We start from the raw sequence: 19,988 nt of genomic DNA on the forward strand, positions 1-19,988 counted from the left end.
TTAGCACTGGACAAACAATAAAAAAGTTTTAATTTACATAGATATTGTCCTTTCTTCCTCCTGTCTTTCCTCCAGCCCAAGCAACGCACCTCTCTGTCTTCGTCCCTTGACGTCCAGAGGCCTGTTAACCACAGCTGCGAGCCTAGTGAGGTGAGCTCATCTCTGGGCTACGCGAGCTTCAGCACTAGCCCCCCTGCCAGCCCTCCCCTCAGCCCCAACCAGGAAGACTCTGCAGGCTCTAACGATGACTGTCAGCTCACAGGTAAGACCCATAAAAATGACAGGAGGGTGGGAGCTTAGTCTTGTTACAGATTATGCAGGAATAAACACCATACTGACTTTCCTGTGGACCAAAAGCATGAGAGCTGCTGCCTACAGTCCCCTCTAGGCTGTCTACTCTTTTAACCTTTTTAACCTTTTAATGGTTATGTCCTGACAGACAATAAAGCAGTTAAACCAGCAATGCATTCATTGTCAATCAGAAAGTGATAAAATAGTTGGATTTAAAGTTCTAAACTCTAAAAGGGCACCATATAATGTGCTGTTATGTGAGTATGTTGCAGGACTTAAACAATAACTGTGCTTATATTTACATCCTAAAATACAGGGAACAGTTAAGTAAATGAAAATATTGTAATCTGTTATCTAAATACCTTTTCATCCAAGAATATGCAGTTTCTATAACACTATATCTCTCTAACATTTTCCAGTTACAAATCATAAAGCACAAATTTACTCAGTCAATATACTGAATGCCTGGCTTTGTGGTGCATTCATTTCTTAATCGTCTGTTATGACACCACCCAGCGGATCTATTTCTGTTCCTTGTGTGCCATGGTGCTGGTGTTGTTTAAACTTTTCAGCCTGAGTACCAAACAGAACTTTACTTTCCTCTTGCCCTGGGTCAGATTAAATTGAAATCATATGTCTGCTCAGGTCATACTGGGGACCAGAGCCAAAAGGCAAACTCCTCAGAGGCTAAGAAAAGATCTTAGGAAGAACTGGTGGACTCTCACACACTCGCACACCGTGAGAGCTGCAATATTTCTGTCTAGGATGACAGAGACATATTATTCACAACATGCAGATATTGATTGTAAATGTGTTATGTTAATTCAGAATGCTAATCAATGCTAATGTGGCAATTTATTTTAGATCCTCCAGTATTTTAGGATGTCGTTATTGCAACAAGTAACGTAATTTATACCAATTACTGTGAATTCTCGGAGACCTGGCAATTTTTTACAGTCACTGCAAGTTGTACACAAATTTGATCTCACTCTGCACTGTCCCTAAACGCATCAATGCAAACTAGAGCATCTAATGGGAGAACAAGCTGCCATTAATATGCAAGAAACTGCTGTAACTTCCAAGCAAAGCCTGCAACCACATACCTCTGAAACTTACTGCCAAAGATTATCTCAGGCAATTCTATTAGATTCTGCACAAAAGCAGCGGTAAAATGCACCATGTACAATGTTGTTGTGGAATACAGACAAATCATTAAATCAAATTAACTTTCCAACATTAAACTTTTCAACTTTACCACCTGGAGAATGACTGAAACATAAAAGACAAGACAAATCAATATGACAAAGGCTGTTGCAACAGAGCTATTCTTTTAAGTGCTTACACAATCAAGGTGTTAGATTAAATTGGCATGTTTAGTGTTAATGGAAAAAAAATTTCATGGGGCGACTGTACCATGCCAAACAGTGTGTGTGTGTGTTTGTGTGTGTGTTACTGAGAATACTTAAAAAAGTAAGATTGTAAAGGCAAGAACAACTACCCTCAGTTCACATTAGAGTAAACCCTTGTTTAGCTCTTGTTTGTGCCCCAAATAACATTTATAACAAGAATAGAGAGTTCACTGTTGATTCCAAGGCTTCTGCTGTTGGTAAATTAAGCATCTTTGCAATTATCAACTTTACTGTAGTTATTTTGCCACTGTTTTTTGTCTGGTAGTTAATTAAGGTCAACTATTGTCTGTAAGGGCTATTTTCATGTTGCATCTCAAAGTAAAAGCATTCACTGTTTTCTTTCATGACTTGCGTTTTGTTATGGCTACTGAGCAAACTTTAGTGTGAAAGAGGATAGGGTGACAGTGTCTCACATGCAGTATAGATCTGTTAAATATGATTTTGGTCTGTTTAATGGATCGGGTGACTAACTGACAAAAAAACTGATGTCAAAGATTTTCTGTAGGAATTTACCTTGAGAGGCAGTTTAAATTAAATTAAATTAGTAAATTCATAATAAATTAATAAAATACGTTGCTTTATAACCTATTAATGTTAATACCTAAACTATTGGTAACTGTGATGATTTTCAGAATCTAGAATTGGTGAAATTTGGTTTGATGAAATTTTATTGGATATTGGCCGTTCACCAAACTTAAACTGATTTTACTTTGCATACACAAGCAAATCCACCTGTTGCTTTTTGCTGACAACTGGCAAACATTGGTGTGACCCGGTCTTAGAAAGGACCATAGTTTTAGACCTGGTCCTCCCGTCCTCAATGGCCCCTGTCTTGCCTCTTTCCCTGCGTGTTTGGGCAGAGATAGCTGTAAAACAAGCAGCAGAGGAGCCCTCAAGGACCAGAATTGATAGCCACTGCTTCAGAAGATTATTATTTATTAGATTAAATTATTATTATTATATTATATAATTATTATTCATTATTATAGTAAATGCAGTTGCCATCAGGATTTTGACTTATTTTTGAAATTAAGGTGACAGCTATTCTCAATTATTTGTTCCAAGTGTGTTTGTTTGAAGATTAGTATGCAAACAAGCTCTTTCAGAAAGAAAAGTCTGCAGAAGATGCTCTGTTAGTCCTGTGGGGAGTCCCTTTTGCTGTCGGGATAGATAAACACTGCCACTTTTGTCTAATGTTGCCCCCTTGCAGAGTTTAAAAGTTTCTCCTCCAAAAGGAACATTCCAACAAAAAAAAAAAAACATCTTTTCTCATAAGACTCTTATAATGAAGGAAGTCCTAAACTTGCACATGCACACATGTCAGTGCTTTTCTTTATGTTTGCATATTATCCAGGGGATACCGACACTAAATAATACAAATATTTTTATGTGATCGTATCATTTGTGAAACAATTGGATGTTCTAACGTCAATCAGCAATAAAGCCTCCATTATAAAGGAAGTACATTTTATTTAATAATGAGCAGTCTGCTCATTACTGGTCTGGGAAATCAACTTATAGTTGGTTGAACTATCTGTTTTTGAATGCAGAATTAGTTTTTTAGTGGCTCTGATCATACTTACACGCAGTAACCATGACAAGGAAAGACACACAGCATAAACAAAGCTTGCCCAGCTTGCTGACCCTACAATGCTTTCATGCTGCACTTTGGGAACCCCTTGTTTACTGCCAAATTTACTCTACGCCTTTGTTTCCTTTGCATCAATTCCTAGTATCTATCTTCACCAGGTTACCAAAGTGTTAATAGTTCTTGTTGTCATGGCAAAATGGTGGATTTGGTGATATTTAGCTGGTGATGTGGTTGGGTATACTTCCTTCTCTCACCTGAGCTTCAGTCAAAGTGTCCCTAACACCTGCTGCTATCAGGCACAGACAGAAGGGGCAAAGCAGGCAAGGGAAGCTAACCAGGCAGGAGGCACTTGTGTGTTTGTGTGTGTGTGTGTGTGCGTGCGTGTGTGTAGCTGTGTGTGTGCGCGCCATCCAGGAGCAATTTAGAGGCCTAGCTAGACTTTGATCTCTGTGGTGCCTCATACTAAAACACATTCATTAGCAACCTGCAGGTGCATGCACACATACATACACAGACATAAAACTGAATGAGAGATGTTCATCTATTTTTCTCATAGAAGCATCACCATATTTATGTAACAAGACAGTGTTTCGCTCTTATTGCTACATAATGAATCTTGTGTGTGTCTTTAATCAGCCTTGGTGATAATGTTGGTGGTTTACACAAATGACTTATTGTGTGCATGAGACCTGTTGCTCTTGAAATGCGCTAATGATCGTCTGCTTAGTTACTGGCTAATGAAAGTATTTCCAATGCCTGTTTTTGTACCGCTATTTATTTCACTCCGTCTTATTCTGTCAGTCCCTCTATTGCTGTCCTCACCTGAGGCTACACCAGAAATAGTTTGGTAACCATTTATTTTCTATTTATTTTTTCTCTATTTTTTCTTCTCCTTCTTGTGCTATTCTGCTCATCCCTCTTGCTCTCTCTACTTATTAGCTTTATAAGGCCTATTGTCAGGTTGCCATGGTAACAAGTGGCTTACAGAGAGAGAGAGAAAGAGGGAGCATATATGTATGTGGGTACAGAAGGCAAAGAGTCACAGAATTCAAAAGATGCCAGTGAAAAAGAGTGGGTGAGAGAGAATGAGCGAAGGGGGGAGGAATTGAGAGAATGAAATGTGAGATTTCAGGGGGTTGGATTGAGAAATGAGGACAAGAAAGTGAAGGGAACATTTTTATTTTTTATTATATTTTTTGCTTCGACACCATAAAAGGTCTTTCCTTCCTTCCTTTCAACATCTGTCTACCCTCTTCCTACTCCAGTGATTCTCTCACAAAAAATTGTGAACTGTAATTCTCTGGTTCTGCAGCAAAGTATGCAGGTGTGAGCTACCTGTGTGGGCAGTTTAAAAAGGACATCTATTTATAACCTTATACATGACTGGGTACGATTGTTAATGCTGTAAAACTACATTAACATAAGGGTGGATATCACTTCAGAATACATTCCCATTGCTATTAGTCCAAGTGAAATGCAATGTTACACAGAATTAGTGCAAGTGTCAAGGCAGTCGTTTTCCATGAATTACGCAGTCGTCCCTGTGAGTATTAACAATCTGGCACAAATCTGCAGCTCTGTATTTATTCAACTGAAAACTGAAAGTCTAATGTGTACCTTAATTCATCATGTGGCTAGAAACATTTGGGGGAGAATGTTGCTTCACGTCTGCTTGAAGTGTATTGAAATGTATTTCAGCTCTTTACTTCCTGATAATATATCAGGGTTTCGATCTTCTGTTTGTAGACAAACATTATGCTTACTGCAGTACCTACAGGGTTTTTCTAGGGAAACACTGTCCTTTTAAAGCTACAAAATGCTAAACCTAAATCCACTCTGCCCTGTCCAGCACTCCCTCTTCCTGCTCTGCCAGGCTCTGTAGTACTAGTCGGTATCATTATTGGTATGGTAATATCCAAATGCTGCAAAAAATACATTGAACTTACGTGATTGGTTAAAAGAATGAGCTTCACAAAAACATTCAGAAGCATATATCTCTGCACTGCTGCTAGTGTTGTTGATTGCTTTGTACCACAGGCAAAAACAAACTACAAGCTTATATACTGTATGATGCAGTGTTGATATAAAAAGCCAATAGACGTTTAGTTCTACTGTATTTTACCCTAAGAAAATGAAATTCCCAGAGGGACTGTGTAATCAATGAGTTCGAATAGTTAATTAGCCAGAAATGGCTGACTGATCAAGTGCTCTTTGTTCAAGTGGGGACCTGGTTCTGTGTTTGCTTCCCCTCTTTTATTTTCACACACACCACTTGTGCCTTGACATCAACTTACAAGCATAAGCACACTTTTGTGCACAAACGCACAATGAGTCTCTCAGGCTGCTGATCATTAAGTCATACTCAAAGTCAGCGTTGCCTTTGTTTGCAGCATATTAATGTCATACTCACACACACACACATACACACACAAAGAAATGCATACAGTACACACAGGCACATACGCACATTCACACTTACACACAGAGATACTTTAATGGTGTTTCTTGATTTTATTTATTTATTTTGTCATCACCACTGTCTTAAGTAGTGCTGCCTAAAAGGGCTGCTCTGCTCTTGTTTCTGCATTTAGCCATGCTTGTGTCATTTGTGTCTGTTGTGCTTCCATCCACTCTTTTTAGTAATAAGCCTCTGGAGGATGTATGAACACCAAAATCAGCAAAATATATGAAAGTTTTAGGGCTCTTTTATGGTTGCTTTATTTATCAAAGCAGCCATCAACCCAACTCCTCGCCTCATATCTGCCTGTCTCTTCCCTGCCTCTTCTCTCCCTTGCACTGTCTTTGTATTACTGTTTGAATTTTGTTCCTCCCGCTCCTCTATTCTTTTGTTTTTGATAGAAAACCTTTAGGTGATGGTGAGTCATGTTTCAAAGCTCTGAACACATAAGAGGCTCAGACAGACACCCAGACTTAGTTTATAAAAAACAAAACCAAACCTAAGACTAACAGAATTCAGTAGGATGCATAGAAAGACTCATCCTGCTCTCGATGTCAGGGAAAAGAATACAGGACCTTACTCGACAGAATAAAGTGAAGCTTTGCAGAGCAGTGATGTCTCTGGTGCTCTTGTTTTTTATGTAACCGATGCCTATAAAACACATTAACATACGAAAATGGCCAGCACAATACAGCGCAGTAGCCAATAGCCACCAGCCATTTATTGTGCTTTAGAATTTGAATTTAGAATCTATTTCTTCGTAAATATGATCAAAATATAAAACAAACGAGACAAATCATTTTGAATAATTTATTTTGTTATCCACTCATACATACACACACATTTGTGTTTCAGTCAGTGGAATGACATTAGGCTTGAGTCTGGAAAGGCTTGCTTAGGTAAAGAAAGGAAATCTGGATGTTCACTGTCAAACTCCAACAAATCTTGACAAATCTTATTACATACTCCATGCATACTTGCATACTTGCACACATGCAGCAGGTTCTACATGGCATTTTGCTGTGGGCTGATTAAGGGCTAAGATTCTACTACTGCTACAAATACATTCATACTTGCATCCCACGCAAACAGCCACATATGCACAGTTAATCAGTGGTAGCCTCACATCATGTTTAACTCTCACTGTCCCTCTCTGTCTCTCACACACAAACACACACATGGAATTTCAATGACTCTAGTGAGAGACTCTCAGTCAGACTTCAAGAGACTTCAAAAATGGGTTACCCCGGGAGACAAGCCAGTTGCCGTGGCAATATATTTTGTATATTTGAATCTGTAATAAATATGAATTCAATATCTGTAAACTGGCCCCCTCTCCCCATTAAAGGTGGGTACGAAAACCTAGAGGCTATCAGACATGAAGTAATGATCTCAGCCTCCCACGGGGGGGGGGGGGGGGCATTAAGAATGACCTCCACCTGTTAAATCATGTATTTGTGTTTCTCAAATAGAAGCCTCTACCAAGCTTCATTGCTCACTTTGCTTGTAAAGAACGGGGATCCCAATATTAACGGTCATGTTTTGGGTTCTAAACAAAGTCAAAAAGTATTCAATGTAGATGTTTGGTCTGTTGTTACATGTTGCATATGGTACATATTTAACTGTAAGCATTTAAAACAAAAAGGAAATTTCTTATTCTGTTTTTAATTTTCTTTTCCTGCATATTTTAAAAAGTTAAAAACCTTTTTATAAGTATACCATGTAAAACCGGTAAAAAAGTGAAGATCTGAGGAAAACAAACACATTGTACAGCAACAATATGGTATCGTCTGTCTTTCTTATCCTGTCAATCTGCCAGATTTATCTTGTGATAACATGTGAATAAAATGTAAATAAAACCCCCCAGTTTGGAAAACACTACATGCTGAACCCTTACATAAACAGTGGATAGAAAGCTGACATTTGCTAGGACTTGAAGGGATAAAAAGTAGATCTTATATATAATTAAAATTGTTTGTAAAATTTTTGTTTTCCCACTGCTGCTTAGGAGTACTTTTGTGCCTTTAGCTCATCACTGTGACATTCCCAACAGCATTTCAAAGGTAGCCTTTCTGCTTTAATTGATTTTTTTTTTCTCTTTAACACTTTCTCAAATGAATTATTCAGACCAGAAAAAAGTACCTGTCAACAATCCCGGTAGTGACTAGTTACAGTTCTGGCATCATCCTAATGTGGCTTTGTAACCGAGCATAGCACTACTGTAGCATAATCTTAGCACCTGAGGCACAGGGAGTTGATAATGATTTACCCAGCCCTGGGGTTCTTAGTAAAGATAGGGCTCAGTCTTTAATCTCAAATATGACTGACATCTCAGATATTACTCTTTAGTTTTTAATAACAGTCAGTGCGGTGCCACAAGAGATGTGAGCGATGTACACTGCACTCAGATGTTTAGATCACCTCCCTGCACCTCCTGGTAGCACACAAACACACACACTGAAATATCCAATTGTATAATAGTGTGTGTAGTATTTCTAATGATTGTGCTTCTGTCTGCAATGACATGCCCACAATTATTTGAGTAATTACTTTACTCATACCACACAAATATGAAAGATGCAGTGAGACTTCCTGGCAGATTTTCTGTAAAACATTGTTGTATTGTCTTTTATTCATTAGTGTTTGTGGTTTTTAATATTTTACTGGAAATGTAAATGATTTCATGAGGCTCAGTCCACGTGTAAGTTAATGTATAAACGTGTATGTTTTCAACATATCAAAATTTTCATTAGGAACCGAACTTTTATTGGGTAACTGGCTTTACTCCAATAGATCAAGACTCAATCCCATCTCTCAATTGACTTTTCTCTCCCATTTTGACATATACCCCCAGCTCTATCTACTTTTATTCCCCCCCGTCATCCAATCCCTCATTCTGTCACTGCCTTATTTCTCTAGCCACTTTCATGAACTCTCATTTGTTTCTCTCTCTGTCTCTCTTTCAACTGTCAATCACCGTTATGTGCTGCCTGCCCACCCAATTCACTATACCTCACCCATGTTGCCATTAGTCAACCCTTCATCCGTTTTCTGGTTTTACTGTTTTGACATAGTTTGCCTCTCTATAACTAATTTGCCCTTATGCTCAAACTCTGTTTTTAATTCAGTTAGATACTGTAGCCTCCCCTTCAACCTCCTCCCTGGCTCTTTTATCTGCTCCCCATCTCAGTTTTTTGTCATTTAGCTTTTCAGTCTATTCACCCAGGACATTTTATCCTATTTTCTCCCATTTCTGAGCACTTGGTATAAAAAGTAGTGACATTGGTGCAGCAAACACGTATTAATGAGAAATTAAACGGCCTTTTACTCTACTGCATGCAAAATTGGAAAGCACAAAATGTTTTTCTTTGCAGCTGCTTCTTCTTTATTGCCTTATACTCATGTAATCTTTTTCTCTTTTTAGATAGTGTATGTGGAACTTCCTTTAGAATTGAGATGCCATATTCACCAGTCTGAAATTAAATTTTACTGTAAATTCATTGGTGGCAAGAGAGTAAAAAAAAATCAAACAAAATCATATATACATAATAATTAATAAGTCCAAACAGAATTTTAGAAATATGTGTACATTTATTAAAAAGAAAAACTCTAAACTAAAACAATTAAAGCCTAAAATCTTTTGGGGATGACACCACAAGCTTTGCAGACATGGATGTTCTGCTATTCCTCTTTGCGAATGTTGTCCTATGTTGTCTTGGCTGTGTGCTTAGGATCGTTGTCATGTATGAAGGTGAACAATTGGGCCAGAGTTCCTTAGCACTGTGGAACAAGTTTTCATTGAGGATATCTCTGTACTTTACTCCATTCAGCTTTCCTTCAACCCTGACCAGTCTCCCAGCCATTGCTCCCCAATATGCCCCCACAGCATGGTTCACTGCAGGGATGATATTGTCTTTTTGGAAACTCCAAATGGGCTTTTGTGTGTTTTGCACTGAGGAAAGGTTTCTGTCTAGCCACTCTGCCATAAAGCACTGATTGGTAGCAGTGATGGTTGTCCTTCTGTAACTTTGTCCCATATCCACACAGGATCTCTGGAGCTCAGTCAGAGTGAACATTGGGCTCTTGTTCATCTTTCTTACTAAAGCCCTTATTGGGCTTGCAAAGGGTCTGAATTTTTTTTTAGCAGTTATAGTATTAGGCTGTAACAAAACTAAAAAAATTAAGGTGATAGGGGTCTGAAAACTTTCCGAATGCACTGTACACTTTTATTTGACAACATAGTGTTGACAATTTTGATGACCTGCAGGCATGTAAGTTTAAACCTTGTCCTAAATTATAAATATGGACATTTTACAAGACTTTGATCTTATACTACATTTTACCAAATCAAAGTCCAACAAAATCCCCCAAACTGTAGGCTTGAAACTAAACAACACAAATGGCACTGTTCTGTGTTAAGCTTACTGTTTTCTGTAAAAAACATTCAGTATGTCAAATTAGGGCACTGATTGAAAAGACTATTGTTGTCATTTGGCTTTAGATGGACTGTCTCAGAAATTCTTAGTGTATGTGCTGCTCTTCTCAATTAACATTTACGATATAAGTATCTTCTAGGACATTCCAAAAAAGTGTCTTTGCCAACTGCCCATTAAATTGCACCAATAGAATAAAAGTGTACTTCCACAGATGTAATATGGATTTTTATATTTTTAGTGTCTGATATTTTTAAATACTTTTTTATATTTAGGCTATCTTGGCTATCTACAGTGATTTTTTTTTAATAAGGTTTTCCAGTTGTGAACAGGTCAACTTTGTCCTGTCTTACTGCATTGTGTAACAGTTATAACATTGCCAGCACACTCAACAATCAAACTTCATATACAAACAAATTTCCTTACTGACAGTATAATGATTAAGTAAACTTAGTTTACCTACTTTTTCAGGTTTGTCATTTTATATGCATATAGTACCTGTTGGGTATTGGTATATAATGTGGAATTGGTTGGTGCTACTCTATCTTCCACTGCTGGGCCACCATGATATCCCAGCAGTGATGAATTTCATGTATTGTTTTCTATAAATAGGTATAGTGTTATGGTACCTGGAATAAAAGCTCAATTTCAGATGTTTCTCTTCCACCCACTCTCTTCTTCTCTGCCTGTCTTCCACTGATACAGTAGGTGGGTGGTGGATGGATGGGAACAGGGGAAGGTTTGCTTCTCACAATTTATCAACTCAAAGTTGGCGCTGGAGCTCTTTAACCATCGGGTTCTTTCACGTTGTCATTATGGGGTTATAAGGTTGTAAAAAAAAATATATATATATATATATATATATATATATATATATATATATATATATATTAATTTTTTATTTTTTATTTTTTCAACCTTTTTTTACAACCACTCTCTGTGGACAGGGAGAACCTTCTAGAAAAACAACCATCTCTGCAGAACTCCACAAATCAGCCTGTATGGTAGAGTGGCCAGATGGAAATCACTCCTCACTGAAAGGCAAATGACAGCCCCCTGAAGAACTCTCAGACCATGAGAAACTACATTCTCTGGTCTGATTAAAACGAAGGTTAAACCCTTTGGCCTGAATGTCAAGTGTCATGTCTGGAGAAAGCCAGGCAGCGCTCACCACCTGGCCAATACCATCCCTACAGTAAAGCACGATTGTGACGGCATCATGCTGTGGGGATGTTTTTTAACGCTAGGAAGTAGGAGACTAGTCAGGGTTAAGGGAAAGATGAATGGAGCAATGTACAGCGACATCCTTATTGAAAATCTTTTCCACAGCGCCATGGACCTCAGACTGGGGCGATGGTTCATCTTTCAATAAAACAACGACCCTAAGCATAGAGCCAAGATAAAAGGAATGGCTACTGGACAACTCTGTGAATGTCCTTGAATGGCCCAGCCGGAGCCCAGACTTGAACTCGATTGAACTTGTCTGGACAGATTGGAAAATGGCTGTGCACCGATGTTCCCCATCTAACCCGATGAAGCTTGAGAAGTACTGCAAAGAATAATGGGAGAAACTGGCCAAAAATAGGTGTGCCATGCTTTTAGCATCATACTCAAAAAGACTTTAGGCTGTAATTGGTGCTACTTTAAGGAAAATTATTAATTTAATACATTTTGAAATTAGGCTGTAACATAACAAACTGTGGAAAAAGTGGTGGGAATACTTTCTGGATGCACTGTATATATGAGTTCATTTTATGTCTCTGAGCAATATTGTGAAATATGTCTATGTTGAAAGGAGACATACATTACCGTCGTAGATCACAACTTCCAAATACCAGTCAGTTTTTAGGCTAAACGTCTGCATGCTGCAACCTGTGTTTGTATGTTTCTGTGTCTGCGTTTCACAATAAAAATGCAGGTATGCTGAATGATGCAAAAAGTATTTTGCTGAATTTCAGCAGAGGCAGGGTTGTGCTTTACTTTAAATATCTACAGTACATACAGTGTAGTTGTTCTTCAGTTTGAGCTGAGAATGCCTTGGATGTCCAGGTAAGAAACACACACACTCACATGAAGGGCAGTCAGTGAGGTAAAGCTCAGGTATTGATAAGTAATGAGTGTTGAAACAGACACGGAGGAGGAGTATTGATTTGTTTGCAGGGGGAGAGAAGGGGGAAGTGTTTTCCTCTCTCAAAGAATATATATATATATATATATATATATATATATATATATATATATATATATATATATATATATATATATATATATATATATATATATCTCAAATAAATTTCTCAAATAAATTTGGGTCCCTCAATTGGTCAGTGGGTAATATTCACATTAACCCATGTGATATTAAATTTATTTCTCACTCAATATTTATAATCTTTACCTGAAATACATTTTTTCATCTTTACAAAGCTCCAATGTTTCTGTCTGTCTTGTCAAACTCTTTTTCAGTTGCAGGTATCTCAGCTATGCCTCAGTAACGCTTCTTTTTTCTGTCTAGACAAACAAACACACCTGCTGATTTGATTGCTGCGTTTATCAGCTGTACACTTTCCCCTTGCGCTTCCGAAGGCTAAAGGCACTTAGCCGCACGAAAACTGGGACAGATGCGGGTGCTCTATTGCCATAGCAACCCACAGGCTTACCTGTTATCAACAATTTCCATTTTTAAAAAGGGGAGAAGCAAAGGGACAGTGATAAAGTACGGCATAACTGGCATGCATGACATAACTGAGAGTTACAAAAGTTTAATGACAATTGTGTAAATGAAAATATAATAGTAAACTAAAACATTTCTTTAATGTGCATTCAGTATGTAGGATTTTCCAACAACCAGCATTTCAGTGCCTTGTGTAAAAATGCTCCTTGTGTGATTGATCTGACTAAAAAAAGATTTATTGGTCTAACTTAGTTTACAAAAGTAGGGTTTGTTTTCTTACCAAGTCAATTATAATAACTCACAGAATTTATTCTGTGACATGCTAAAAATCAAATGCTGCACTGCTGATGTTTGAGCCACTTTGTCTTGTTTAAGCTGTAAAATGTTGAGGATTAGTCAGAGCGGAGGGGATTTTAGCTTTGTGTTGGTAAATATTACAATTTCAGTCCACATAGCACTTGATGATGAATCATGATTCCAACCTTCATTACCTGAGGACTATTATTGGGTGTTTTTTTTTTTTATTAATACACAGTAGACAACATATTTAATTTGCACTAAAATGCATATTAAGTATGTTTCACATGCCAAAAGATTTGTGGACTGAATGATAATATTTATTTTCTAAATTCTAATCACTGTGAATGGTTCCCCTTAGCCACTATTTTGGGGTTTTTCTCAGCAGCAGCCGAGTGACTATTTCAGACCTGTGCTGCCTAGCTTTACAGTGTGTCCTCAAATTGCATTATGTAATTGTTGCATGTGAAAATGTGGCTGGATGTGCCAAGGACAGTCAGAAAGCCCTAGCTAAAACTGGCTGACAAGAAATGTTGAGGGTGCATGTAATTATTCAACAGTTTTGATTACAAGACTGGAGTTTGCTTTTACAGTATGTGCGTTACAGTATATGTGTTCACTGAAGTGACTGTGATCACTGGATGTGCATGTGTGTGCGCTAGTGTGTATGTATTACCGACAATATTCAGTGCAGGATACCTCTTGGGTGTTCATCATCATTGTGCAATAATGTATCCAAACAAAGTTTTTGAATTATTGTAATTACAAACATAAAACACACTATGGAAATACATTTAAACCAGGGGTTGCCTCATTAAAAGTCAGCAGCAAAAACTATAATGTATACGAATTTGAGTTAAACCTGCATAAACTTCTTTCTAATCCACTTATGGACCTCATTAAAAAAAACTAAATGATACCCAAACACATCTCAAGAAACTGCCAAACCAAAATGTATTAGTAGCCAAATGCACCACTATTGCTAGTTTGTTGCTTTTTGCTAAAACAGCTACAGTTGGGGAAAAAAATTATGTTTAATAAGCATTGTTTATTTATGTAGCACCCTTGTAGATCACAAATCAACACATAAAACAAGTCACAAAATGCATTACTGTAAAAGATACAAGATCAAATAAAATACATGCATAATATACGGCACTTGTGTGCTTGTCCTGGTAAAAATGTCTCAGATGCTGCACCTGAAACCACATTAACGTCTGCATGTAGGCAGTGGTAGAGAAGTATCTGTGGTTTAGAGATGTTTTTAAAACGATTAATGATGACAAAAGTAAAGATCCAGTTACTAACGGTCATTCTCATGTTCCTAAAGATTATTTTTAACATGATTTTAACATACATCTGTGCTTTGTGCATCATTTTTTATTTTTCACCAAAAGTTGCTTTTGGTCACCGCTATATACGTTTCTTTGAATGCTTTCAGGTATTTTCCTCACTATTAATTAGACCAGCAGTGTCTGACAGTGTCTCTAATCAGCCTGATTGTTCGGTGAATTTATGAGGACTTTATTGTCCAGCAACTCATACTAGAACCAAAACAGTTTAGTACTCGTATCTATATTCTGTATCAACATGTCTAGTTGATTAGTCTAGTCTGGTTAAAAGTGGTATTGGGATATTGTTACTTTTAATATACTGTACAATATCAATTACATTAAAAGGTAGAAGAAATCATTCATAGGGAGTTTATGATCCATGCTCTTTTTTTCTACATCTGCTTCCCCCTACAGTATGTCCCAACCAGTCTGTCATTTTCCTGTGTAATTCCTTCCACCTCCTTCTTGACTGTCTGTTACTCACGCTTACTTTACACCTGTACTAATCACTCTAACTCCATAAATTGAGCTTTTTTTTTCATCACACTGTGACACTGACACTATAAATACTGTAAATAACAGCAGCGCTGTTCCTCAAGGCGCTAAGCCACCTGCATCTTACAAGAACATAATGTTACTTCTTTGATAGTCTTTTATTGGTTTGAAGATTCATCATTATAAGTTTGAAAGTGACACTGCTTTCGTGAAGCATAATAAATAACCAAGGCAGTGAAATAATAAATACTGCACCTGTTATTTTACATCTTCTATCATTTGGAGCTGATACGTGTTTTAACATAGATAGCAGTTGTTTTGATCTAACTTGAGGAAGTGAATATAATCATACACAATCTAAGCAGACACACAGGCTCATGCAATTATGCACACACTTATATGTAAAGACAGATGAAGCTTTCAGCAGTGTATGTCATGCTTCTGCACCCAGCCAATGAGAGTGCGCCTCTGAACTCATCCCTTGAAAAAAGGGTATAAAAACATCTGGATCAAGTTTATGCATACTGCACATACACACGTTTAAATGCATTAATACACACTTTTGCACCAAACACTGAAGGACTAGGGGTATAAGATTCTAAAATTCAAGTAGGGAGTTTATTTTTCCTTGGAGAAACAACTTTCTACAAAAGCAAAAGATGTATTACCTTGTTCTTATCTGCCTATTTGCAGCTTCGGTTGTTTGGCAGTTTTGCTTTGTTTGTTTTTTTTTCTGTTGTGTATTTAGTATTTTGTTTGTCACTTTCAAATACAAGTTTCTGTGCCTTGTGCAGTGAGTATTTAATTCTGATCTCTGTCCTGTTTTCTGGTAGAGCAAGGTTATTAGTGTAGTTGTTTTGTAATGCAAATGTCTGATTTAATCCTGATCAGTTGGTGTTTTTGGGTGTCTCTTCTTTCCAGATGATGGGACTTACCAGCAAGATCTGCCTACTCCTCTCTGCTCTTCCTCCACATCAAACCCTCTGTTAGAGGAGCACAGAAAGAGCCACATTCCAGAGGAGTTTGCAGGCCTCCTTCATGGGTCTTCCCCAGCCTGTGAGACTCCCCATACACCTTACCATCTTTATAGCCCAAAAACGCGTAAATACTCCTCTACAGACACCCAGAGCAGCCTGCTGCATACACCAGAATTCAGCCTTGTGATTGGTGGAGAACCCACTCAAGTCTTTGCTAGGACAGGAAGTGACTCATCACCTCTAACGACTGCCAGCGACCCTCAAAAACCACAGGTTGTATATCGGACTGTCTTCCACACTAAGGTCAACCAGGATCAGGCTCGACCCAAGAACTGTGAGCTTGGAGATACCTCCCGTGGATGGTCTACATTGGGCCACCCATCTTCCTACTTTTCTGGTCAAAACGGCAGAGTTCTTGAGTTACGAGGGATCCAGACAGGAGGTGTGCCCAAGGACACTACATCTGGAAGTGGATACGAAGAGAGGGCTTGCACACTGGGGAGGATGAGGTCCATGCCCCGCAGTGTGTTGGACCTGCAGTTGTCAAAGTCTTTGTCCAAGTCTGATTCCAACCTGGTATCTGTATCTCCAATACAGGTAAGTTTACATATAGTCTTAGAGTCTTTATTTTTCCTGATACTGTTTTATTCTTCAAAGGAATTTAAAAGCTTCTTTTATTATAAAAACATAGAAATCTTACTTATGAAAGCAAATGTGTTGTGAAAAATATATTGTATAAATTATGCAATCATGGAGATCAGCAAGATGGAATTTTGCATCTTGCTGTTTCATGCAGTGTGACTTCAAAAACAGCACAGAAATCAATCCACCCAATTAGATAACCCCCTAATCTGGGCCATAGTGCTCCCTGCTTTGCAGCACATTTCATAAACATTCTTCTTTAATTCATAGTAAATAAGTTTTATTGTAGATGAAATGATCATGAGCATTAAAATGACTCTTTATGTGCACAGTTGTCCATATTTTAAGGTTAAAACATTTGGCAACCTTCGCCAATCATTATTTTTTTATTACTCTCCTCCTTTACAGGAGGAGCACAGCTGGGGGTCTGGATCTCGGGGACAAGGGCCGGGAAGTCATAGCCCAGGTGAGGGTGCCAGTTCAGGTGGAAAATTGGAGAGAACGCCTTCCTTCACTGCTGAGTGGGAAGAGGTAAGAAGTGTTTTGTGGCATATACAGGTAGAGCACAGCATTTTACCTAATGTTTAGGATCAGTCAAGACTCCATAGAAAGGCAAATGGTCAGTCAGCCCCCTCAGATGTATACAGGCTTACATGTCAGCCCCTGTACTGTCACATGTACACAGCATGTCTTTCTGATGTTAAATTGATTACAAGCAGCATGCTTTTGGAAGTGAACTCTCTCTGCAGTGGACAGTCGAAACCCCAGCATGCACATCAGTGAGCTGCTTCAGTTTCTTCACCCTTTGAAATCCACTCAGCTGATGTGACGCCCAAGTGCTAATTTAACATGCTCCCACATAGATTTTGCTGTGTAACTAGCACTGGAGCTGCAGGGAAGACCAGATATCAGAGAGAAAGCAGTTTCTGTAATTGAGGGTTAAGACTCAATTTCGAAGGAGCTCCTTGTTTTATTCTTGCTGGGTTTTGCCTGGGGGTCCTTTGGTATTAAAGGGTCTCTTGACACTGATGTGATCCATTGACTCCACACCATTGTTGGATCTTTACCCTTTATAAACAATTGGGGTCACAGCTGTATGCTCACTGCACATTGGTCATACCACAGATAACATGCCATCATGCACATCATTTATTTTTGAAAACATTTATGAGAAGAATGTATGGAAGTGAGGCTTAATTAGTCCTGTTTTTAAAAATAATGTTTTGTTACAGTTTTGTGCTTCAGTATGGCAACATAACAGATCTTTGGAGGTTCTCTGCAGAGAAGGGGAAGAGAGAGAGAAACTGATAGAGATTTACTGTACCCAAAAAGATTCACAGCTGTTCCCAAATGGGCTTGTATAAAGTAATGACATAGAGTAAGGGTCTAAATAATTCTATTTTCATTATGGGTTACAGTGTGAGGATTGATGGACAAAAATAGCATTTTTTCCATTCAAAACAAAAACATTTAATAGTGAAAGGGTGTGAATACTTTCTGTTCTGTATGTGAATTAGGGCTTATGCTGCTCCAAAGATGTTGTGAGCTTCATCAGTTTATAAACACTGTTTGCATTTGTCAGATCTGACCCTTTAAACCTCTCAGACCAGTTACAGCAAAGTCAGGTTCCTGACAGGTACATGGATGTTCAGTGGTTAGCTGCAGGACCAGGGTCAGGGATGACCAGTCAGTAGTCAGACAGTAATGAAGCATTAATTTACCTCCCTTCAGTCCACTCTCCCTTCATTCACCTGGTCTTAAACTTTCCCGCCATCATATATTTTCCCTACACTTCTCCTTCATGGTTTTTCAATTCACAAGGAGGGAAAGACTGACATTCAGCACACTGGCTGGCGTAATGATCATGTTATATGACACTTGAATCCAGAAACAGGGGTAAGCCTTATTAATGAGGTATGACTTTCCCTTGCATGTGCTATACATCTCTTCCTGTCTTTCCCCTTTGTTTAGATCGACAAGATTATGAGCTCTATTGGAGCAGGAATAAGCAGTGGATTGGACACCAAAGAGGACACCTCAGGTAACACATAAAAATATATGTATGTCTGTAAATTCAGTTTATTATTATTAGCGTTGTTTAAGCAATTGTTACTATTGGTTATAATAACACTGCCTTCATCAAAATAAATGCTGATATCTGGGACCACATTGCATCGAAAAGTCTGAAGGAAGCAGACTGTAAACCATTTTGTTTGGTGCTAAAAACAAAAGTAAATGCAGATGAAATGCCAGTCTCAACCTCTTATTGTACAATAAAATGGTGCATGCACAGTTGTGGCAAGTCAGGTAGGTCCGAATTAAAGCTGGTCTCTGGATGTTCAGATTTCCTGACTCTATTGAGCCCCCAGGATCACCTGTGGGCAGTGAAGCAATATTGGCATTGTTGCACTTCCATGTATGATCATGTGACCCAGACTGGCCCCAAAAACAGTTTTGCTCATAATGAATCAATGAAAAGTAGGCAGCTATAAAAACCAGCAAATTAAGTGTTTTTTGTACTATAATTTGATTAATTTAGTCCACTGTCATTTGGAAAGTCTAGAAGTTTTATTTTATACCCATTCATGGGTTTGGGGACTCCACAGCCCAGAGTGAAGGAGTTGGTCTGTGTGCATGCTCTATGAGCACCGAAGCATTTGGATCAGTGTAAGGACTGGGAGGATTCTGGTGTGCCACCCAGGAACATTCATAGTCATTAGGCACTGTGTTTCGATCTGTTATCCAGTTCTAATAATTCCATAGAGTCACTGGATGAAAATTAAAAAGTGGAGCCCTAAAGAAATAATGAAATTAGAATCACAATTGCCTTCCTGCTTGAACTAAATGCTTCTGTGGTATTACTAATGAGAATGATCGCAAAAATAAGACCTGAGTTTTAATAACCAGGAATGCACTCATTCGCTTGTGGGAGGGTGTTTCTGTGTGTGATCTTGCATAATTCTTGCATGGGGTCAATTTTGTCTTTCTGGAGTGCATCAAATCTCTGTTTTTGCCAGTTTACTCACCTGTGCATAGGGAATCATCCACTATTCACTCCCCTCTGTCGATATCAACTCTCCCATTTTCCACCTTCTGAACCCCTCCCCATTTCCTCTCTCTTTTTATCTACTAACGCTAAGTCTGTGCTAACCATAATTACCACATGGACACATGGTATAGCTGGTTTGTGCCAAAGCAGCTATACCCCCTTCTAACAGACACATTGCCACACCACACCACACCACACACAAACGCATAGATCTACATGTAGCTGCATACAGAAACTGAGAATAATGTGTGAGTGGGAGGGAGCTTGGCTTCTTGCAGACAAAGAAGCTGGAGTTGTTGTGTTCTGGCTATTATCAGCAGAGAGAGCCAGATATATGTGGA

General features: G+C 38.4%; 1 protein-coding gene across 10 annotated transcripts in view; it reads left to right on the forward strand.

Moving 5' to 3' along the window:
* Positions 1–19,988, forward strand: part of anks1b (ankyrin repeat and sterile alpha motif domain containing 1B) — a 181,603-nt gene that overhangs the window by 111,313 nt on the left and 50,302 nt on the right. For all 10 annotated transcript variants that reach the window (XM_067489803.1, XM_067489798.1, XM_067489796.1 and 7 more), the window contains 4 exons: positions 76–262; positions 15,901–16,553; positions 17,007–17,129; positions 18,570–18,639. In XM_067489803.1, coding sequence (XP_067345904.1) covers positions 76–262; positions 15,901–16,553; positions 17,007–17,129; positions 18,570–18,639 — 1,033 coding nt within the window. The remainder of the gene's footprint in view (positions 1–75; positions 263–15,900; positions 16,554–17,006; positions 17,130–18,569; positions 18,640–19,988) is intronic.

Source organism: Channa argus, chromosome 21, assembly GCF_033026475.1.
Source record: "Channa argus isolate prfri chromosome 21, Channa argus male v1.0, whole genome shotgun sequence".
NCBI classification, from domain to species: domain Eukaryota; kingdom Metazoa; phylum Chordata; class Actinopteri; order Anabantiformes; family Channidae; genus Channa; species Channa argus.